Below are 25,041 nucleotides of genomic sequence, written 5' to 3' on the forward strand. Positions count from 1 at the left end.
GTCCCTTTACTGTAAGGTACATATGCTAACAAGATTCAATATAAATAAATATGAACAAATAAATGCATGTACGCACATAAATGCACTGTAAACAAAGCTTCCAGGAACAGATGTGAAAAGGTCACATGAAAAAGACAAATTCTTCTCTACGCCACTCAACAACAAAAGACACCAAGAGAATTGTTCTCTCGTAACACTGCCACTAATGGCCCTGGATAATGCCATTGTAGCTCAGCTTCATCCAGCGTTTCTGCGCACCTTCAACACACTACAACTTCACCCCTACACAACTGAACAAACAACACTATGAAAACATTACTATGGGTGGGAATCTCTAGGCACCTAACAATTCGATTCGATTACGATTCAGAGTAGAGCCCGACCGATATGAGCATGTCGCAGATATATCGGTATCGGCGTTTGACGCAGATATGCCACCGATATTAACTTTTTTTTTTACAGAACATATAACGCGGATAAAATGTTTGTAAATTGTGTAACTACGTGGTTTGTCCAGCAGAGCGCGCTCCATTGTTTGCTACTGGCGACCCAGGTCACTGTGGTGACACCAGTCAACCCTTTCACTTCAGTAATGAGGTCCCTTCAGACACGGTGTAAGATGCGCACACATTAGCTTCCACTCCACTGACAAGGTATGAAACATGGCTAGCTAGCTAAAGTAGCAAACGAGTATAAGCTAGTTGTGAGAGTAAAAGATGGGGACATTGTTTATTTACTTTATAGTGTCTTACTTGGTGACAACGTAGCATTAAATCACCATTCAAAGACTCAAGCCACCACCACACTGCAACCAACCATTGAACCTGCTTTTCATCTTGGCCACACACACCTCAGGTGTGCATTCTTTTTCTAATAATATTTATGATAATTTTAGCACACAACCACAAATCACACTGATTCATTTTTTCAATCCTACTAGCCTATTATTTTGAGTAAAAAAAAACCCTGCTTTTTTGAGTGGCATAAACACACCATCCTGCCGATATCTGTATGCCACTGCAATTCCCTTTGCAGTGTCCAAGACACTTGCGTATTGAACCAGCAAATGCATCCTCCTAACACCAACAAAGGCACTGACGCATTTAATTCCATATTAAAGAGCATCTTCTAAAAATTTTTCAGTATCTTAATAATGATAATAATTGTATCACTAGGGCTGTGACGGTTACCGCATTACCGCGATTACGTGACTCCAACCGCGGGTCTGAGCTCGTCACCGTCATCACCGCAAAACAAAAACAAAAAACATTGGCCTGCACATGTGTGCATGTTGTGTGCAATGATGACATGGATTATGTCTAATGATATTGTGTCTTACATGGATTCAAGGTTTTCTAAACAAAACTTAAAGGGGGGTCGCACACCGGACGAGAAGCGCAGCGCCGCGTCGCGCAGCGCATGTCTTTAAAATTCGAACACATTATTCTCTTTGAGTGCACACACACCAGCGGCGCCATTCGGCGCCTGTCCGTGGCGCCCAGCAACGGCTCAGGACCTTGTTCAAAACCCTGCCGCGCCACAGAGCCCCATTTACATAGTTTTATATTAAATTTACATTTATTTGTCTCAAATCGTCATTAATTTATATACTGACTTCACCCTGTGCTGCAATATACATTTAGTTTTACATTCATTTACAGAACTCAGCTGCTTGAATGAAAATTGCTGATGTTATCGTATTTCATATTTAACGGCTCTGATTTTCAGGTGATAGTCTCAATTCATTCAGTTAACGGATGCTCTGAGGTAAAGTGTGCAGACGGCAGACTTAGCAACGATTGTATTTAATGGTACAGTACAATCATAACATAGTACAGACATTATCTTAATTCCATAATGTCCTTAAACATAAATATATTGATGGCCACCCCCTTTATCATTAAAAGATGGATCAAATCTGACATTTCGCGAATTGAGGAGCGTAGTGTTCAATGACAAATAATAACATTCCATTCGTATTAGAGATGCGCGGATGGGCCATTATTATTTCATTCGCAACCTCATCACAAAACTCATCATCTGTCCGCCATCCACCCGCACCAACGTTTTTTGATCAATTTTCGAAACCGCATCCACGGCGCTGACTGTTTTAAGGTCTATGAACAATGCGAGGCGCTGCTGCCACGAGGCTAGAAAGCTTTTGGCTGTTCTAGAAAGAACACTGATCCAATGCAGCAAAGATATTTAAAGGCTAAAGTCCCTAGTATATTGGCTATGTTGTATCCCCAATATCAGCAGTGAACTTCGTCTCCGATCGGCTCACAGGGATAAATATAATAGCCTAACGCACATCGGCAAACCTGACCTTACCTGACTAGGCTACTGTAGCCTAACATTGTATCATTTCGTTTTGAATTTTGTTTAAAAGTAGACATTTAGGCCTAGCCTACGCCGAGTTTCGGTTCATTTATGAGACGAGCTCCAGTTCACGCGCAAGAGACCGCACCGGCGCTTCCATGTCCTCCATATTATATATCTGCTATTTGCTTCTTATTTATTAATTCCAGGCAATTTGTTAATGAAACAGTGATTAAAATGAAGGTACAATTTATACAAAACGAAATTTAATTTAAAGAAAGGCTTTCTACCAAACAAAACTTAATAAAGTGGTCAAAATCGTGTCTGACCGATCTTATGATCCTATCCTACTCATGCTGTTCACTTTTCATATAATCGACATAGATTAAATAAAAAATAACACTATATTATGTAAACATAAATATGGAGTGTAATATTTGTAATTAAGACATGTTGCAAAAGGTGTTCATCTTTCATTTCCAATGTGAACATCATAATGTATATTCTCCTGAAAATGATGAATTCAATGCAAATGTATATGAGAATATTCTTAAATAAGGAAATCTATTCAGTGTTTGGTTCATGTCAAATTACTGCTTGATGAAAATGTGACTTTCAAATTGTGCTGTATTTAAGCGTTTTAATTGTATTTAAAGCGGTTTAACGCCATACCGCGGGAAAATCCATACCGCCCCAGCCCTATGTATCACATATTTCTGTTTCATACGATCTTATACTACAAATACCATATTGTTTGTGACACCCTAACAACAACAACCAACTCTATTACAATCCATCCAGGATCACGTCTCCCTTGTGTTTTGTGAGAACAGCATTATTAGATGGCGTGTTGCACTTTGAAAAAAAATGGCCTGCTATCATAGCTTCCTTTCTTTTGTGATGGAAAATAAAGTAATCCTCTCTCTACCTTTCTAACTTTTTCAGGATCTGGATGATATTGAAGATGAGAACGAGCAGCTAAAACAGGAAAATAAGACCTTGCTCAAAGTGGTTGGCCAACTCACCAGGTAAAACCCGGTGCCCCGAGGACGGCTGCAAATGGAGTCTGCGTTTCGCTGTGGCGGCCGGAGGGATTGGTTGAAAAACCCCGCTGCCGCTGTCCTTTATGTGTTCTGCTCTGTGTCTGTCTGTCTTGTTGTTGCTCTCTGGAAGACAATGCGCACATGGTGAGGCTTTGAGAACCTGGACCTCCGGATGTGGAACCGAGCCACTGACGTCGTGTTACTCGAGGCCTCCCTCTTCTACCGGAAGAACTTGCCCTCTATTTAATGTAAATGTGCGTGTACATAGGCCTGTCTGACTGTCCTTCTAAGGCTTATGCAAGACAACGAAAAGAAGAAATGCGTTTGAATGTACGTGGTGTGGCACCAAATTCCTTTTCTTTTACAATTGCCTTTGTCAAAAATTCTATTACCCCATGGAAATGAGTCCCAAAAAGTGCCTGATAAGACAGTAGCCTGCATCTCAACTTGTGGCCTCATTTTAAACTAGGTAACCGATCCTCCCTGGCGGTTGGTGGTACTTGGTGCAACTCCGTCACGTCTGCGACCTGCCCCTTTTTCTTTTCGGCCTTGAGCGTGACGCTATGAACAGGTTTCTGGCTTGAAGCTTGCAAATGCTGTAATGAATATTATCTGTTATTGTCTGATCACTTTACACGCTGTTCAAATGTTTACATGTGGTTTAACCTCGTGGTATCAATAGCTGTAGCTTTTCATCCTGTACGGTTAGTGTGACTTGTAGTCTAGGCTGCTGCTGCACATTTTCAATTAATTAGACCCATTTGTAGACGTTAAGTGTGTTCGTGCGGCCTCTCGTAGCCAATAAAGGCCGCAATATGACATTTATAAACTGCAATAGTTTGCTCACCATTTTGGGGTTCTTATCTATATTGAGCTAATCTACAGTGCTAATGATATGTATTGTGCAAAGTGATTTAAGGGGGTATCTTTTTTTTTTTTTTTTTTTACTATAGGGGTGGAAGATATCTGTTTCCCATTGCTTTACGTAATGCAATTGAATAAAAGTTTGCATAAAAATCTTTCATGCAATATTTTTTTTATTTTTTTATTAATCAAATTCTCCCTAACCATATTTATTTCTAACCAAATGGACGGCATTATAAAATCTAGGCCTATACCTCTTCTGACATAATTTACTGGCCTTCATGTCGGGTGTGTTCGCACTTAGTAGGTTTGGTTTGATTAAAATAAACTGGTGCGGTTGCTCTGTTTGTGCGGTTCATTTTGAATAATTGAACGCTGCCATCTGAACCCAGGTGTGCACCAAGCTGAGACCCTTTAAAAAGGTGGGTCTTGGTCTGCTTCCAAAAGGACTCTAGTGCTGTTCGACTGAAATATGAACGCAACATGGACCAAAGACATCGAAACAAACCAAAAACAGGACGAGTCACAAGAAGCCATCCTAAAAAGGACAGAATGCTCAAGCATACCTGGGTTTTCTAGTCATAGGATTTAGGTTGACAATTTACTCATTAAATTTCCTTTAGATTTAGTCTTAAAAAACTTGACAGTGTGAACTCCAAGCAAACCAGGACCACACATGCATCGTTTTCTTTTTTGATCCAACTACAAGGTGTGAACACCCTTACTTTCTTAGATATTTTGAAGAATCTTGGTAACCAAACAAATTTGGTGACCATTAACTTGACTTGCATTGTATGGGCAAAAACATACAAAAGAAACAAACATTACTCAAAATATCTTCTTTTATGTTCCACAGAACAAAGCAAGTCATAATTGGAACAACATGATTAAATAATGACCATTTTCATTTTAGGGTGAACTATCCTTTTAAATTGCATGAAATTTGAGAATCACCGCTTGTCACAAGTTTATGTTTTTTTTACTCTATGCAAAGTAGAATTGCTTTATCTTGATTTTTGGCTAACTTTCATCCTGACATCATCTTGACACTTTTTACAACATTCACCCAGCGTTTCCTGCTGTGTGATTTCAGTCCTCTGTGAATAGAACAGGCCCAGATTGGCGCCGCGGGAAATCGTGAGGCATTCATAAAACCAATCAGAGGCTACAGAGCAGAAGGCTCTGCTATCTAGAGGATGCAGGGACTCCTGCATATTAATAAAGCGACGCCTCTGTGGTCATTAGAGCCCTCACCCCAAGAGGAACGTCTGCTATCGCGCTAATGCTTTAGTAATTGCTTCATCTCCCCCACTTTGCTGCTCCAGGACAGACGTGCGTCTGGATTAGCATTTTTATGGAGAGAGCCATGTGGTTTCTTCTGGGAAGACTGGAGACGCAAACGCATCCGTTACTGAACTTTTAACATTCCTCCACCTTTACAACTATTTGTTGCTTAAGTACTGATGTCAACAGACCCTGGTGGTCATAAAAATGATGGAAGCTCATGCTAAATTCACTGCATCATGATCATGCGTTATGTATTTCATTAAAACAGTGTTCAAACTAGCAGGGGAGTCCTACGCCCTCGTTAAGAGCCATTCAAATTTGATGGAATTAAATTCAATTGATTTTAATTGATTCATTATTTATTTCCGTTATCACCAAATCAATTTTCGGTTTTTACACTCTAAACACTAGCTTTGTGAATCAGAGAGGGACTGACACAGCAACCCTCATGGTCACGTGACAGAGAAGTTGCAAACAAACTTGTGATCGTTCACACATTTGGATTACTTGTAAATATTTCAGTGTTTACTTTTGTGCTGAACAGCTGCGTTTATTGCATACTTCCAGGTGATATTATAAAGTAACTAAGTAGTTGAAGTAAGTTTAAATTGTGTTAACTTTCAATCAGTGTTATGAATGTAGTGTATAAAACCATGTACATTTATTAAATGTAGCTGTGGGGTAAAATGTGCCAGTGATGCGACATTGATAGGAAATATTACTGATTATTAAAATTTATATTAAACCATTTTGAAGTGACTCTTTCTGCAGGTTACATCATAATCAAATGTACAGTGTATGCTGTTACTTACATTTATATAAAATTTAGCCTAGTCTACTAAATATTGAGAGCAAATATGTGGCATAGGACTGGTTTTGCAAAGGTCTGCAAAGTTACAAGATCAAAGTGCACCATAAATAAAGTCATTGTCTCCCAAATGAAACAATCGATTCTAAACTTCCGAAATAAGTTGTCAGTAATTCCAGTCTTTCTTCCGCAATATTCATGTGTTACAATGTAACAAATTTGCATAAAGTCCACCTATGGTCTTCATTGGCTGCCGGCGAACGTCTACTTCACCAGCCCTCAAACACTGTTTTCTGCTCTGCAAAAGCAAATTCTCTTTGTAAACACTTCCAAAGTGGTTCAGTGGTTAGAAGTATTATAGCGATACAACAGGAGTAAACTTTCAACGATTGCTTTTCAGATCTCCACAAGGTCTAAATGCAATTTACAAAACGCTTATCAATTAAACATGGGACAGTACCCACTTTAATTAATGATGTATAGATTGTCTACAGGGTGTTCAAAATACATTGTTTTGTGTTTTATATTGTGTAGGTCTCCGGCTAACTCACGTTATTACTGTCTTACTGCAAAAGATAGCTGTGCCCCACTATTCCACCTAAAATTGTGTCCATTAATGCAGATAAATTTAATACATTCTTGCTACTTTGAGTAATAATAAAGGATGGACCAAGACTTGTTTTACCAACATTAATATTACATCAGTCCTTAACGTTAGTGCTCGGATTGATATGGTAAAATTTCATTTCATTGTTACTGTCTTTACAGTGTGTACAATCGCTGAGCTTTAGGAAGCCTCTGGAGATGAAGTTCAGTTATGATAATGGGCGTTTCCTTTACAAGCTCTGTGAGTGGTAGACTAATCATTACAGAATGGGCCGTCTGACCAATCAGAGCAGAGTAGGCATGTTGAAATTGACTCAATTTGACAGAATGTTCGGATGAGTTGTTTTCGAGTCTTTGAGAAATGTGGTGATGTGTAGCCTAATGTATATTATGAGAAAATGAAAGTGCTTTTTGACCTTTGATGCATGTAAACTTTTTGTAGGAGACCTCCAAAATAAAATTAGGAACCTTTGAAATAGCATAATAGGGGTACTTTAATTGAAGCTGCGGCAGAAAAGGCTGTCTTCACCGTAAGTTAAAAGTCATTCAAAAGGCCGATTCCAACGGCACAGACAGACACCGACAATCACCAGATTACATTAAGTCACATCTCAGACATTCCACAACCCGGCAAACGAGAGCCGCCGACCAACAACAACGGACGCCAACAGATGTAGGCCTAAAAAGACTGATCCAATAAAACCTGACAAAATGTCTGTTGCCGTTGTGAAATGACTGAGAACTAAATCAGATCACGCTCCTGCTAGTAGTATCAGTATCAGGAGTAACTATGGACCACCTAACTATTAGTGAGGATCATCTAGTCACGGAGCAACACGAGACGCTACAGAGACAAACAGCAGTGAATCTACAAAAGCCACAAACTGTCTCATCAGAGCAACACCGGCTACTAAACAAACCTGACATCTCACCCTTCTGAGGACTCTTAAGATTAGTGATCGACCGATATTGATTTTTTATAACCGATACCGATACAGATTATTTGCATACGTATGTGCCCGATAACCGATATGCAGAACCGATATTTATTTACTGTTATACTTCTGTTTTTGGCACAATTATTACAACACAAATGAACTGAACAAACCATTTTATTTATAACAATCACTCCCTCCTTGCATACAAAAAAAAACCTTTATATTTATACACAAATAAATAGAGCGGTCTGAGTCTAAAAAATAAAGTGCACTGTTACTAAGTGTCTTTGTTTAAAAATAAAAGCTTTGATGAGGTAATAAAATAAAGCACAAAAACTATTCTAACATATTTGGATATGTTTATTTGTTTTCATAAATGGTAAACTAATCAAATTACAATAAAAACATTTATATTATTACATTATATAATTTATATCTAAATTATACATATCATTTATAAGCATCAGCAGCAACAATGTTAACAATAGGCAAAATAAATGTTAAAAGTCTAATGTTTTCATATGGAAAAACATAATTGACAGGGGAGTCATATCACCTTTGCAGAAATGTAATTCATTTTAAACAGTTTTAGAAGGTTTATGTGCCGTTTAATAGGTTTAAACTAAGAGTGAGGAATAATTCACTGGGTAATATTAATTCACTGCATAATATTAGCTGGAATAGCCTATATCATCAGGAAAGTAACAAAAACAAAACAGCATATTCATCATTGCATTTTCCAACTAGTATGTTATTAATTATTATTAATATTTTTGTCGGTCTAGATCATGAAATGCTTTATGACAAAGTGCTGTTTATCTATGCATTTACACATAACTATAACATTAGGCTATACTTTACTCAACCGCGATCGCGAGTGCAGATAATAAATAATTAATTTCCACAAAGCGGTATATTTAGATGTGTATCAGACACGGGCTGCAATGGCGGAATTCTCAAAACGGCCACAAGATGGCGCCGTTTATCGGAAAATCCGATATTACAAAACCGATTCCCGATTATGGGAAAATGCTTAAATATCGGGAAAAATATCGGTAAACCGATACATCGGTCGATCACTACTTAAGATGCTTCATGTTTGACAGTGCAGTTCTGAATTCACACTCCACTCTGGTTGCTTAAATCTTAGCCATGCCATACATACCAAAAATATATATTTTCTCACATCTTTAGAATTAAGACCTACAGAACAAAATCTCATGGAAAACTGGGAGCTGGATGAGAACACCCTCGAGACAGGCGGGATTCTGCTTCTGCGGTCAAAACCAGTCCTATGCCACAGATTTTCTCTCAATATTTAGTAGACCCATTAATTACATAAATGTAAGTAACAGCATAAACTGTACATTTGGTTATGATGTAACCTGCAGAAAGAGTCACTTCAAAATTGTTTAATATAAATTTTAATAATCAGTAATATTTCCTATCAATTTCGCATCACTGGCACATTTTACCCCACAGCTACATTTAATAAATGTACATGGTTTTATACACTACATGCACAATGATTCTGTATATTTTAGACATGGATAAAATTCACAATCGCAGACAGCTGCATATGATGGACCCTTACATAAATGTGGTTGCACAGCTACTCCACTAAGTTTACATTTTCTAATTACACTACTTTTATAAAGGCATTTTCTCCATGCATGCAGCTATAAATTGTTATAAGATTAAGTTCCTACTGCCACTGATTTGGAAAGGGGTGACCAACAGTCATGGGCCATGGTCAGCATCCTATAGAGCAGCAGTCACAATTCCCTATCCACTTTGTTGTGAAACACATATCATCTTTGCCATAAATACTGTTTCTAGGTCTATGCCTCTAGAATGCTGCCTCAACAGCCGTTTATGAACACTATTCAGGTCTAGCAAACTTTTCATGTAAGCTTTAAAGGGTTAGTTCACCCAAAAATGAAAATTCTGTCAGTATTTACTCACCCTCATGTTGTTCCAACCCCGTAAGACCTTCGTTCATCTTCGGAACACAAATTAAGATATTTTTGAGGAAATCTGAGAGCTGTCTCACTCCTTCACAGGCTGCAAGGTAATTGCATCTGCCGGCCCATAAAGGTTTTCGTAAGAAATCGTTAAAATAGTCCATGTGACGACAGTGGCTCAACCTTAAATTTAACAAGCGACAAGAATAGCCTACTTTTTGTGCGCATAACCCCCCAAAAATAACGACTTTATTCAACTATTAATTTTCTTCTGTGTGGGCCTCTGACATGAGTTCAAGAGAGCGCCACGACGCATGCGTGAGAACTGAGAGGATGACACACAGTTGGGTCTCGATGTAGCCTAGTGTTTAAAATGGTTCTAAAGTGTGCATTTCCTTAATGTCCGAATTGTGAAAAACCAACGAGAGAACGCAAAAGTGCCTTACCAATGCCGCAAAATAAATGGCTTACCTTTCACACTTTCCCATCAAATGAACTTCATCTCAGTTCTCGCGCATGCTCTCGTGAACTCACATCATAGGCCCACACGGAAGAAAATGAATAGTTGAATAAAGCCGTTATTTTTGTTTTGTTTTTGTGCACAAAAATTATTCTCGTCGCTTGATAAACTTAAGATTGAGCAACTGTAGTCACTTGGACTATTTTAATTATGTTTTTACTAACTTTTCTAGGCTGGCAGATGCAATTACATAGAAGCCTATGAAGGAGTGAGACAGCTCTCAGATTTCATCAAAAATATCTTAATTCGTGTTCCGAAGATGAACGTCATCCGAAGATGAACGAAAGTCTTACTTCGATTCACTTCCTGCTCAGCTACTGTTCGGACGCTCTCGCTTACTGCTCCGCGCTTTGCTCTATCGCTTTTATATTTCTAAATTTTATCTCCTTTTATCATCTAATTTTAACTTCAGCAAATCAGCACAGTGCTCAAACGCTTGGATTACTACAAAAAAAGCAGAATTATTTTATTCGACCAGCCTCCCACTGAAAGCTTACATTCCGGGGAAGAGAAAACACAACTGCCTACATTCATAAGGATAAGAAAATGCCTCCTCTGGAATCTACTTGCTGCTCCAACTGCCACAGACTTTTACAAAGGATTGCAATTCTTGAAACAAAGTTAATTGCGGGACCACCAAACCAGACGGAACACACAACAGAGCTTCGTCATGGACGTCCTCAGCATACAGCCGGTGAGTCCCATGAATCTAGTGTTTCTCGACAGGCCATACTGAGTGTAGAGAAACAAGCCGATCGTTTTACTAATCGATGGCACAAACAGGGTGCGAGACCCAAAGGCACTCGAGACATCATATTGTCACGAGGATCACATATTACTGCAGTAGCATCCTCTACCCCAGATACGGCTCTGACAAGGACTGCAAACACTGGTCTCCTACCACCGCCTATACATCTTGAGAACAGATTTGAAGTATTAATGAATGAGGAATCCCCAAATTTGATGAATGTGACCGCACACAGACTGAATCAGCCAGTAGCTAACACTGATGCTAACTGGGGCTCAAGGTCGACCAGACAGCGGCACTCAGCTCACAGTGCAGCCGAGCCCAGGACTCTGATAGTGGGCGACTCCGTAATCAGAAACATTAATAGCAGGGATACAACAACGTGCTGCCTTCCACAAGCAACAACATCTGATGTAAACAGGGAACTTGAGAACATTCTGATGAAACATAAGACTGCAAATCGACTCATCATTCATGTGGGGAAGAATGATATTCATAAAGAGCAGTCGGAACTTCTTAAAAAGGATTTCAATGAACTTTTTGAAACACTTAAAAGACTGAAAGTTCAAACATTCATCAGTGGACCACTCCCAGCAAGAGGAACAAACAGGTTTTCACGGTTGCTTGGGCTTAATACATGGCTGCAAAAAACCTGCAATATAAAAGGAGTGAACTTTATTGACAACTTCAATCTTTTCTGGAGTCAGAGGCAACTGTTTCAACAGAATGGCCACCACCCAAACAAACTTGGTTCAAGAGTGCTAAAGGACAATATCTACTTCTCCCTCCGTCATCCTTCTCCAATGTGTGCCAATCCACTCAACCTGAATGGCACACACACACCTGGATACAGTATGAATGACCACAGGATTTCACTTCAGCACCTGAATGGACATGCGGTTGACACATCACACAAGGACAGTGATAACACCACTCAGCCACAACAACCTCCGCTCACGGACACAATCTCAGCTGAGCCCTGCCCACAGAGCTCACCACAGACAGACTGTGACATACCAGCACTGCTCCAAGATACAGCACCCAAGGACGACTTTCTGGAAAACAGCCAGGGAAACCGGAACAGCATATTACAGCTTCCAATAACACCAGAGCAACAATTCCTCTCACCGGAAACGTTATCACTCTCTCCAGCATCTCCACTTCTGTGCTTCTCAGAGAAAATGGAACAACTGGTGCATGCTGGAACTAGACTATCCCACTCTTTTTCTGCGAGCCCCCAGATACCAACCAAAAAACGCCAGGCCCCACAACCACCAAAGCCTACGGGCCCAGCTCGCCCTCCCCCTCCTCCTGTGAGAGCTCTTCGGCCTCTGCCACAGCGCCAGGGCCCACACCCTCCTCCAGCGGCTCGAGGTGAACCAAAAACAACTGATACCAGCTCTCAGTGATATGTGTCGGGTCCCCGCTATGATAACAATAACTTTCTCAAATGTTTACAGAACAAGCAGGAACCCAGTGTGCCTGTATCTTTTTCTATAGCTGTTCGATTACATGATAGAAAGTCTAAGGCCTTCAAAAGCCGTACAGCAAACCCACCTAATCTGGTGCCTATTACACGACATACCAAGATTGCTGTGGGGACAAAAAGTAAGACTGTTAAGTTAGCACTTTTAAACATCCGTTCACTTAAAAATAAATCACTTTTAGTCAACGACTTAATAACCACATACAACCTGGATTTTATGTTGCTAAATGAAACTTGGCTAGAAGAAAGTTGCAGTGCAACAGTCCTCAATGAAACAGCCCCTCCTAACTTTACTTTTATGAGTGTCTGCAGAGCTGTCAGAAGAGGCGGAGGTTTAGCTGCTCTTTATAAAGATGTCTATCAATGTAAGCAAATATCATTTGGGAATTACCCGTCTTTCGAATATCTGGGTATTGTGTTAAAAGGTGCTCCACGCATTTTACTTATCATTGTTTACAGGCCTCCAAAATACAATATGGCAAAAGAAATCAAAACTGTTTTAAAAACTTTTGATCTGACTCAGCATGTACATGGACCCACACATAATCGTGGACACACTCTAGATTTACTTATCAGTAAGGGTCTAAACATTTCATCAATTGTTATTAAGGATGTAGCACTGTCTGATCATTTTTGTATTTTCTTTGATATATTGATCTCTCCTGCCATTGAAGCTAGATCTGTGTCTGTCAAGAAGAGGTGCTTAAATGAGAACACTAGTGTACTATTTATGAAGGCTATATCTTTAACACCAAGCATATCTGCTGACTCTGTTGATTTTCTCCTTGATTCTTTTAACTCAAAAGTTAAGAGTGTAATTGATGATATTGCTCCTGTGAAAGTCAGGAAGAAGAGTGGCAGACAAAAAGCACCTTGGAGAAACTCAACAGCAGTGCAAAATATGAAAAGACAATGCAGAAAAGCAGAGCGCATGTGGCGGAAGACAAAACTTGTAGTCCATTATAACATCTACAAAGACAGCATCCATGCTTTCAATAAGGAACTAAGCAAAGCTAGACAGACTTTCTTCTCGAATATTATAAACAGCAATATAAACAACACACGCACTCTTTTTGCTACTGTAGAGAGACTGACAAACCCCCCAAGCCAGATTCCCAGTGAAATGCTCTCAGTGAGAAAGTGCAGTGAGGTTGCTTCTTTCTTCTCTGAGAAAATCAATAATATCAGAAAGGTGATCAGCTCATCCTTGAGTTGCGCTGGTGTCAGGCAGATCAGACAACAGCCTGAGAAAGTAGCCACTATGTCTGATTTCGAAGAAATTGATGGCAAAATTTTGGAAGAAACCGTACAGCACCTAAAAACATCAACCTGCGCCCTTGTCGCACTTCCCACATCTTTTTTCAAAAATGTGTTACACAGCTTAGAAGCAGATCTCCTAGAAGTGGTAAATGCCTCACTTCTCTCTGGGAGTTTTCCGACCTCCCTGAAAACTGCTGTTGTCAAGCCCCTCCTGAAAAAGAGCAATCTGGATAAGACCATATTAAACAACTATAGACCGATCTCAAATCTTCCTTTCATAGGCAAGATCATTGAAAAAGTTGTGTTCAATCAGCTGAACAAATTCTTAAGCTCGAATGGATACTTTGACCATTTTCAATCTGGTTTCCGACCGCACCACAGTCCAGAGACTGCGCTCATAAAAATAATAAATGATATTCGCTTAAATTCTGATACAGGCAAATTATCAGTGCTGGTACTACTCGACCTCATTGCTGCATTTGACACTGTCGATCACAAAATACTTCTTGACAGGCTGGAAAACTGGGTTGGGCTTTCTGGGATAGTCCTAAAATGGTTCAGGTCATACTTAGGAGGGAGAGGTTATTATGTGAGTATAGGAGACCATAAGTCTGAGTGGACATCAATGACATGCGGAGTCCCGCAAGGCTCAATTATTGCGCCAATCCTATTCAACCTGTACATGCTCCCAATGAGCCAAATAATGAGAAAGAACCAAATCGCTTACCACAGCTATGCAGACGACACACAGCTCTACTTAGACCTAACGCCTAACGATTACAGCCCCATTGACTCCCTTTGCCAATGCATTGATGAAGTAAACAATTGGATGTGCCAAAACTTTCTTCAGTTAAACAAAGACAAAACTGAAGTCATTGCGTTTGGAAACAAAGATGAAGTTCTCAAGGTGAACGCATACCTTCAGTCTAGGGGTCAAACAACTAAAAATCAAGTCAGGAATCTGGGTGTGTCTCTGGAGTCAGACCTTAGTTTCAGTAGTCATGTCAAAGCAATAACTAAATCAGCATACTATCACCTGAAAAATATTGCAAGAGTTAGATGCTTTGTTTCCAGTCAAGACTTAGAGAAACTTGTGCATGCTTTCATCACCAGTAGGGTGGATTATTGTAATGGACTTCTCACTGGCCTTCCCAAAAAGACCATAAGACAGTTGCAGCTCATACAGAACGCTGCTGCTAGGATTCTGAGCAGAACCAGAGAATATGAACACATCACACCAGTCCTCAGGTCTTTACACTGGCTGCCAGTTACATTTAGGATTGATTTTAAAGTATTATTACTGGTATATAAATCATTCAATGGCCTAGGACCTCAATACATTGCAGATATGCTCAGTGAATATAAACCCAACAGATCACTCAGATCATTAGGATCACATCAGCTAGAAATACCAAGGGTTCACTCTAAGCATGGCGAGTCTGCTTTTAGCTACTATGCCAGCCGCAGCTGGAACCAGCTTCCAGAAGAGATCAGATGTGCTCCTACAGTAGTCACATTCAAATCCAGACTCAAAACACATCTGTTTAGCTGTGCATTTACTGAATGAGCACCGTGCCACTGTTCGTCCGACTGTTTGCACTGTATTTTATTTTATGTTTTAATTATTCTGATTTCATTTGATTATTTCTGTATTTTATCTTTTATTCTAAACTGTTTTAATTATTCTGATTTCTTTTGATTATTTTAATTTCTTCTATGTAAAGCACTTTGAATTACCATTGTGTATGAAATGTGCTATATAAATAAACTTGCCTTGCCTTGCCTTACGGGACTGGAACAACATGAGTGTGAGTAATTATTTACATCATTTTCATTTTTGGGTGAACTAACCCTTTAACAACTCTAGGTGTACACTACAGTCTCAAATGTTTGAACGACTTAGAAAAGATGTCAACTAAGTCAAGATTTTTCAGTAGTACTGTATCCCACCATAAATGTGTATAGCACTGTTTGTTGTTTGCTTTCGGTAACTAAAGGACTGTGAACTGTGATGCGTAACAACACACGTAACAACCGGATTGCTATCGTCTGTAGTCATATTTACACACATCATGTCCATGACCATCATTTACCCAGCCACACAAACCCACACACACACACGTTTCACTGACTACATTAGTGAGGACATTTCATATATCAGGTTAATAATGTTTTCTTTGTCTTAGCCTGACAAGAAACACGCATCATTACATTAAAATATAAACATTTGGCCAATTTATGACCATTTTTGACTACACTATGTATTACTATTCTATGTCTTTAGAAGTTGGTTATCATTATATTTTTTACTATAAGTGAAGTGAGGATATTTGGCCCTCACACCACTCATACTCACAGACTGGCTGTTAGTTGGTTAGTCAAATCTCAAACAATCAATGTGCTCTATATTTCAAACCCTCAGTCCTCTGGAAAAATAACTAAATAACAAACATATCAATCCTAAATATCAACATATCAAGCATCAGTTTAAAAGTGTCCAGAACTTGGTAACCCTGAGTTGAACATAAATCTCACTTATTGACAATTTAACCAGATTTCTTAAATATATAATTGCATTCATCACTGTATCATTGGAGTGTCCAATGTTATTACAAATGATTAATTTACAAACAGAAAAAAAGCCATTTAACAACAGCAGCCCTCACATTATGTTAACATTCATAACACTTCATAAAAAACTATTATTAGTCTAAAAAATAACCCCGAATATACTTATATCTGGCTACTGTATGCTGCAATTTCTTGAAAGGAACGTCTAAAAAGACCTTTTACTATGATGAGGGCATATTTATTTATGAACCATTTATTAGGCTAACTGACTCACTAAAGTTTACCAAGCCACATCAGACTGTTCACACCCCGCACTACGGCCTCATTTCACAACAAGGCGCGCATAGAGACTTTATGTTCAAAAACGGGATGGAACAGTTAAGAAGACATGGAGCGCGAGAAGGGTTTTGAGTATTAACGTTAGACGCCCACAGTCTTAACGCAATTTTGAACTCGCAAAAAAACGTGCAGATACGTGTGACGTATTAACCTGCGCGCGCTTTCTCTGTTCACCTGTATGAAAAGCGACGAAAAGCAGCCAGTCGCAGTTTGTGTAAGTTTATGCATTTGGGACTTTATATATGTTATTATGTGTCTTACTTTGAAGCTGATGACACGATGATGACAGACACTCTCGCGGTCGTAGCACGTAACGGGTAGAGGAAGACGCATAATACGAGTTGAAGCTGCAATTAGCGAGCAGCGCCCTCTGTTGGCCGAAACAGACACACGACAGGCAGGCTCGACTGCTTGGCATAACCAACCTCAAAAAATGTAGGCTATAGGCGCCTATTCTTAAAATGTAAAAATGCATGCATTTGGAGAATCTATAGGATTCTCAATATCTCTCTCTCTCTCTCTCTCTCTCTCTCTCTCTCTCTCTCTCTCTCTGTGTGTGTGTGTGTGTGTGTTTTATTTTACAGTGTTGTATTTGTTTTTATACGGTGCAATTATACAGGTCGAATAAAACACTGGTTGGAATTGAACTGGTAAGACTAGATTATTCAATAAACTCTGCAATTTTTATCATCATCACTTCGTCTCCTGCATCTGCTCTTCTCTGGCTTGCTCAATCAAATTCTCAGGCTGATAGAAGACTGTTAGACTGTTAAAACGGATAGCCTATCTTTTCACTAGATCTGGCATTCGGGGTCGGATTTGACATTTCTGACAAGTGGATTCCATCCGATCTAACAGAGTTATAAGATTTAGTTGTAAGGGGGTCAATTAAAATAAGAAATCTCGTGATTTTTTGTTGTTTTTAGCTTAATTTAATGCTCATTTTCTCTTAATTTAAATCATTTTAAGCCTTAAGGTCCCCTTAGAAGTTTTCTGAGGCGCACTTTGTGCCCCGGTCCCTTGGGTGAGAATCACATACACATACACATTCATATTGAATATTACTTCACATTGTGGGCTAAACATACAGGTAAAAACAAACTGCCTCTGAAATGAACGGTAAATGCTTTTTTTTAATTTTTTTTATGGAGTCACAGCCAGATGTTCTTGTCGTGCCACTTCATTATTGTTTTCAGGACCTGATAATAAACTTGACACACTATGTGTTGTTGTAGCAATTGCATAAACCAAATTACGTTCACTCAATAGGCTACTTCAAAAATGTTTTTGTATTGTATCTCAGCAAAGGAACAGATTCAGCAAAGTAACATGAGGTTTTTCACCGGAAGGATTTGTAACCTCAGATCATGACTACATTCTGCACTCATGCTTGAGTTTGACTGTGAGAAGGCGCACAGACACCGGTCTCATCTCGTATTCATTGCTCTTAAGCAGACCTTGAAGATCTACTCACAGATGAAGCGGTCGGCAGCTGAGTAATGTGTACGTAATGGTGCGAGATGGTCAAAGTCATGTATACCGAAATGCATTTGATCGTGTGGCGCTGATAGCCCCGAGACCCCCGCGCAGCCCCGCTCTTATCTTGTTCTTCAAGGAGCCCATATTTCATTATCAGCGCTTCCGTGCGCTCACTCCCAAGCCCCAATCCGCTCGGAGGATATCTCCGTGGGCTACGCACTCAGTAAGCCTGAAATGGAAGATGATATTGAACTAAAGACAGAAATGTTGTTTTACCTTTTGATATTTCACACTTGACCCTCAAGATTCGGACATTTCAATAGTGATTAGAATCAGTGTTAGAATCCATATAGGGTGAATTGCCCTAATGTGGGACACTGCCTAATGTGGGACACCTAAGGTCTAGTGTTTGTAGGTCCCCCTTAAATACATGAATGACAGTGAAACTATGGGTTAGACAAAGCTGTGGTGTCATGTGATCAAAATCACACGACCTATCAAATGTCCAATCATATTTGAGGGTGGAGCAATCATCAAACAGGAGACACCTTGTGTGAAAACCATATGAAGGTTAATGACATAGAGTTTTAACAAATTTGATGTTAAGGAGTTAAATATATTTTAAACTAAGCAATCCTGCTACTTTTTAGCCTAATGTGCTTATGAAATGTTTGTCCATCAAAAAATAGTGTAACTTTATGTGTATAAACTATATATTTTATATTTTTATCAAATTTCATAGTGTCCCACATTAGGAAATGTGGTTTCCAAATCTGGGACAGCATGATCAGCCTAATGTGGGACAGTACTTCAATGAGTCAAAAATGTGTGGTGGGGCATGGTTTAATTTTTTTTGTTTTAATTTTAATACAAATATTAATAATGTTTATATTAAACAAATCTTAAATAAAGAAAAAAATGTTTCACCTAAGGCATTGATGAAATGGAAACAGGATTTGCATACCTTTTTTCAGATTCTGTGGTCAGATATGAATAAATAGGCTATTTAATTCCTAATAAATAAGTCAAAGAAACTCACTTTGAAATAATAAATAGATATTATCCATGTAATGATTTTATCAGTAAGTTTAAAGAATGGGTTTCTCCATTATGCTGTTTTTGTAAAGAGGAAACAGAAACTATTGTACATTTATTTTTTTAGTTTTAATTATTCCAAATTATTTTGGTCCAAAGTTTATCTGTTTATTTGTTAGGTGTTTTAGAAATTCATCACTATAACTGATATAATGGTCTTGTATATGGATTGTGATACTGGTTTACTGGAAATGGATAATATAACTAAACATTTTGTTATTTTACATGTTTCATCCATTCATAACCAAGAAAATTACTAACTAAGATTTTAAAAAGAATCTAAAATAAAATAAGATTATACTATTCTACATGTATCAATGTGATTTTTGGTCTTTTATCATAGATTTTTCAGTGTCCCATATTGGGAACACAACTGTCCCACATTAGAAAGCTGCAGATTTTCTCAGACAACTTGCAATAAGAGCACTAATATGTCTATAATTTCTCTTATGAATGGGTTATCTGAATTGTCTCTTTTGATTTGATTAGGAAACATACTGGGTTTTTTAAAAAGGTATTGGGTGTGGATATAATGTTTTGGTTAGCCTACACATCGCCCTATTTACAGAAGTCTGAAGTGCAAAACATTTCCCAGATTAGGGCAATTCACCCTATCGCCTACTGGCGTATGATCCATTTTCAAATGTCAAATCCAGAGAGAATGCTACTGTACTATACTAGTCTTACTATTTATGGAGAATATATAATGTATAATGTGCGCGGAAACCAAATCTCCTTTTCCATATCTGACCACCAGGGCTCCAGAAGGTCATGGGGCATCTATCGATGGGATAACCTCCAGCCTCTGCTGTCAAATTTAACATCATTTATTATTCCTCAGCTGCAGCAGACAATACTGCAGCATTTCAAAAAAAAAGAAAAGAAAAAAAAACACTATGACAAACACTGTTTTGGCAAGTGATTTCCAATGACATTCACAATTGATGGATAAGGATTTTAAAAAATAATTAATTTGATTGAAATCACACTTACGTGAAGCAATTTCTAGTTGATTTAGTCAATATTTTAGAGCTGAACATTCCATAATTGGAAAAAGGTCAATATAATAATTTCCATGACTGGGAACCCCTATCATTCATTATTACACATGCATGGGCTCTTTGTGGAACTAGATTGTTTTGCTTCATTACATTTATTTGTTTGTTCTAGTTCGTTACTACATTTTATTGTACAAAGAACAACAAAATGATACTATTTTGGTGGAAACAATGAGTACATTCATTTCATCAGTTGCAGTTTGTAGATTCAAATGAAAGTCATTTACAAAAAAAAGCTCCTGAGAAGGTTCTGTATCAACAGGAAATAAAACAGTTTTATTGAACATTTGTGTATATGAAGTTATATAACAACAGTCAGAAACTCCACAGAGTGAATCACTACACAAAGTGAAACGAAATTGTAAAACACCTCATCAAAAATGAAGGTATACACAGCAATATAACTGTCGGCTCGCCGCTGGGGCGAGCAGTATGGCAGGAAAAAACACCCCGAACAGTTCTACAAGATTACAGAGAAAATTTCCACACACAAAAATACTCAAGCAGGCAGTTGATATACACAAAGGCAACTAGGATCTCCCTACAGCATCAGATTCTAATTCTTTACACAGCTTTTTCTTGAAAGGTGGCTTTTCGTTGTATAGCAGAGTATCAGTGGGTTGTATGCGTGTGCTGTAGTACTGTACGTCGTACGCTAAGCAATAGGGCTTTGTTTTTTTCTTTCCTTTTTCAAGTCGTCGGAGCTGTTTGCGTGCTTTGGTAGGCTTTAGTAAAAGATAGCGTTGCTTTGCAGGACTAGAAATGGCTTTTTCAGACTACTTTACAAACCTCTGAGGTGCAACGAGCAATGCTGTCTTCTACTGTACGTCCGGCTCTACACCTAACGTGCAGACACCTGATAGTGCGATAACACCCTTATGCCATACGAAGCGAGTGCAGTGTTGTATTCAATTTGTGACTCTAAAAACGGCATTTTATCCTTGTTTTATAAACAAGCCTCTTGTATTAAGATATCGTAGATAATGAGAGTACATCAGTTAACATAGGAGTAGTCGAGGAATAATTGTAGGCCTACTTAAGGTTGCAATTACACGTTCTGGAGATCTTCTCTATGGTTCGATCTCTCCGTCAGGGTAATAAATCATATTCAGCTATGAATAAAACACATGAATCGATATTTATTGCAACATTGAAATGAAAGTGCCAACTATACTTGGTCCCACGATAAAAAGTAGAAACAAAACACACAGTCCATACTGTACATTCTGAGTTCCATAATAAATATAAAATGGTCTTCAATAGGGCACTAAAGGAACAATAACCAGGTAATAGTCATGAGTGTAATCATAACAGCGATAACAAAATGGTACAGCTAATCATATAATAGTACAACAGATAACAAGATTGATACAATTCTCTTATATCCAGGTGATCTCAATAATGAGGAAATTATATCAGGACAAATATAAAAATATATACACCTATTCTGAAAGGGAAGGGTTTTATATATAGCCTATATATATATATATATATATATATATATATATATATAGAGAGAGAGATAGATAGATAGATAGATAGATAGATAGATAGATAGATAGATAGATAGATAGATAATCTCATATTTGGGGGTACATCCTATATATGTTTACCTAAAAGTTTGGATGGTTAAATCTGTGTGCAGGAAAACTCAACAGGAAAAACGGAGGAATCCTTAAAAAGTTTACAGATGTTGAGCTCCAAACTACACACGTGTGCTGTGACCAGACTACGGTCGATGGATGCGTCGCCACACTGAATAGGGTTGTGTTTTTTGTCTTTTTTTAACCCCTATCAAGTGACACCGCCCCTTTAAAGACTAAGGGAATGAACATACAAGTATTGCACAGTGCTCAACAAAATGCTGTGTGAATTGACCTGCTTGCGCACTCGGACGGCAACGGTTATTAGAAACTGAAAATTTCTCGCCGCCTCGCCCTCTTTCGTACTCTCGTCGTGTGATAGGGGGATGGTAGCACAACATCACTATAGTACAAGATGGCCGCTACCTACTGAAAACTACAACGCTAAGCACACACCGCAGTCACAGTGATACACAACTCAGTCCCTAGAGACTCTTATGGAATGACAAACAGCTTTTTTTCCTCCTTTTATTTTTAAGTAATAGTGCTATCACCTACACAATAACATTGCAAACACTTAGAAACTCCTCCTGAAGCTAGCATCTAGTGTACGTGAGAGGTTCCTCCAAGATAACTCATGGTTTTAATGGACTAAACGTCTACTCGTCCTCTTGTTAGACCCGTAGTAAAGGACATTATAATGTAATGTTATCACCTGTACAGACCATTAACTTTTACGGTTATTGTTAAGGACTCGCTAATGCTCATGGCGTCCAAACCGGCCTGCGGCCGGTCCGCTTTTAAATGAACGGACCGTGCAAGCTGAGCCGCAAATCAACGTCGTCGCGGTTTCCCAGCAAGCAGTTGTCCGTTCAGACACGGTACAGTGCAACACAGTAGCCACAGGGGAAGGGATTGGCAGTTAAGCATGGCTAACTCTATTGTCACTGTCAGAAGGCAACATAAAGCAAAAACTGCTGTTTAGGGCACCGTTGGGGCCAAAATACATTGTTCCCCGATGAACCGAAGCTACGACCACTATCCGAGCGGAGTGTGCGTGGAGGGAGGAGTCGTGTACGCCTCGTACCTCCCCAAAAACAATGGCAGTGTTTAAACGCTCGCCTCTTCTCCTCATCGACTAGTCGGGACCGACCGCTTTGAAAGTTGCCGTCCCTCAAAGTTTGATTACCTTTTGATTGAAGGCAAGGGAGCCTCTTGAAACAGACGCCCCGGTGTAAATAAATCCCCCCCCCCGTAACCCGGCCTTTAGCAAAGATCGTAAAAAAAATCATGCAGTTACCAAAAATATTCAGACGTTGACTTAATCTAAAAAATAGTTGTCTTAAAGCTAGTCTAAACTCTTGGTTTCACTTTTGTGAGGCTAAACCACAAATTTGTCAACGAAACGAGTCCAACGACAAGAAAGCAAGTGATACACAAAATCAGGCTTCAAGGAAACAATGGCTACAGCTTGAGACTGTCCCATTAATTGTCAATTTCCAGTTTTCGTGAAGGTGCCAAATCAGATCCGGGAATCTAAGGACCGAAAACAAGAAAGAAGCAAACAGGGGACCCGTTCTACTAAAAGTTAACAGCATCACCATATTAGAAATCAAAAGAAAAGGCTGATTGGTTTTCGTCAAGTAAGAAGCATCCCTTCCGTTATCGAGGTTTAAGCAAAGCGTACAGGTCCTCAGTTTGATAAATTAGTACAAAAAGTTCTTACGCAATCATGTGCTTGTATAATTGCCAGCAGCATATTACATTTATACCATGAAACCATATTAGTTAATGGCCTCGGTGTTCTGTGTGTCTTTAACGTGTACATCTGTATGCTTTTTTTCTTTAAGTAAACATGAAGCGCAAACCGCCCTTTACAAGTGAGTGTACCTCCACTAGCGTCTTGCAGGTTGGAATTCTTTAGCTCGTAAATATTTATATAGAGATATATCGTATATTTTAGTGGAATGCAATAAGGTAAAATTCTTAAATCCCGTTATATATCATATTGGCTCTTCTATGTCTGCATTTACATAATTTAAAATAGAACATCTTATTAAAAACATCAAGATATACACAGATTAGGAAACGGGTAACAACATACAAACACATAAACTAGAAATTATTTTCATCTGCATACTGATATATACACCTGTGGTATAATAAATTCCCCCAGTCATGCGCTATCTATACAGATCATATTGCTTAAAAGAAGGGGGCATTTGGTCGGGGACTTTAAGGTCGTGGATGTAGGTGAAACAATAAAGGACAGAGAAAAGTTTATCGACGGAAGGAAGGAAGGAAGGGCTGACGTTACAACACAACATCTCAAGGGGGTGGTCCGAGAAGGCGGTTTTCTTAGACACGAAATTAGAAGTGAGGGTGCATGGATCCTTATATCGCTGAGGTATCTACACGCACTGGGTAAAGAGCACTACACGGGTGGGGTTGTGGGGAAGGGGGCGGAGCTTGGGCTGCTCTATTTTTTCTGAGCTGCCAGCTGGGCATCCACTTCCTCCTCCGGCTTGAGCACGTGCCACTGTGCGACGGGTCTCCTCGGGTTGGCCAGCATATCTGACCAGTGACGGAGCTCGGTGCCTGAGCTGTTCAAGCCCACAAACACTTTGCCGATGGCATCGTTCTTGCCAATCTTGTCATAGTCCAGAACAGTTATAACAACTTGAACTTTCTGTAATAGAAATTAGAGACACAATTATAGACATTACGCAAGACTTACACTTTGTTTGAACATATGCCAGGTTATAGTTCCTCCATCACTTGATGAACTATTACTTCTTCTGATCAAATGAAAATGCACACAAACATATCTTTTGTCACTCAAGACAAGGTTTGGTAAGGAAGTAGTTTATTTAAATATGCCTGGCAGAGCACTAAACAAGCACATGCAGTATTATATTATTTATTCCTGTGATGTTGAAAATATTTTCGTGAAAACTTTTTTCATTTCAGGGTTCTTTGATGAATGGACAATTCAAAAGAACAAAATGTATTTGAAATGAGAAACTTTTGTAACATTCTAAAAGTTTTTACTCTCACTTTTGATCAATTTAAT

The 25,041-nt window shown here is 38.9% G+C and overlaps 2 protein-coding genes and 1 long non-coding RNA gene across 13 annotated transcripts in view; 2 read left to right on the forward strand and 1 right to left on the reverse strand.

The window, feature by feature from the left end:
- Positions 1 to 4,381, forward strand: part of pawr (PRKC, apoptosis, WT1, regulator) — a 72,161-nt gene extending 67,780 nt beyond the window's left edge. For both annotated transcript variants that reach the window (XM_077234227.1, XM_077234226.1), the window contains one exon: positions 3,265 to 4,381. In XM_077234227.1, the coding sequence (XP_077090342.1) occupies positions 3,265 to 3,351 (87 nt within the window). In that variant the 3' untranslated portion in view covers positions 3,352 to 4,381. The remainder of the gene's footprint in view (positions 1 to 3,264) is intronic.
- A 1,646-nt stretch (positions 4,382 to 6,027) lies between these two features.
- LOC143741776 (uncharacterized) lies at positions 6,028 to 6,261 on the forward strand. Its single transcript, XR_013205230.1, has 2 exons — positions 6,028 to 6,156; positions 6,188 to 6,261. It is a non-coding gene; the product is annotated as an uncharacterized LOC143741776 (long non-coding RNA).
- A 16,233-nt stretch (positions 6,262 to 22,494) lies between these two features.
- The window catches only part of syt1a (synaptotagmin Ia), a 231,555-nt gene continuing 229,008 nt past the window's right edge, over positions 22,495 to 25,041 (reverse strand). For all 10 annotated transcript variants that reach the window (XM_077234215.1, XM_077234212.1, XM_077234217.1 and 7 more), the window contains one exon: positions 22,495 to 24,657. In XM_077234215.1, coding sequence (XP_077090330.1) covers positions 24,448 to 24,657 — 210 coding nt within the window. In that variant the 3' untranslated portion in view covers positions 22,495 to 24,447. The remainder of the gene's footprint in view (positions 24,658 to 25,041) is intronic.

The sequence above is a fragment of the Siphateles boraxobius genome, unplaced genomic scaffold (assembly GCF_051911475.1).
Source record: "Siphateles boraxobius isolate OS27281-9 unplaced genomic scaffold, OSU_SipBor_1 19, whole genome shotgun sequence".
Lineage (NCBI taxonomy): Eukaryota > Metazoa > Chordata > Actinopteri > Cypriniformes > Leuciscidae > Siphateles > Siphateles boraxobius.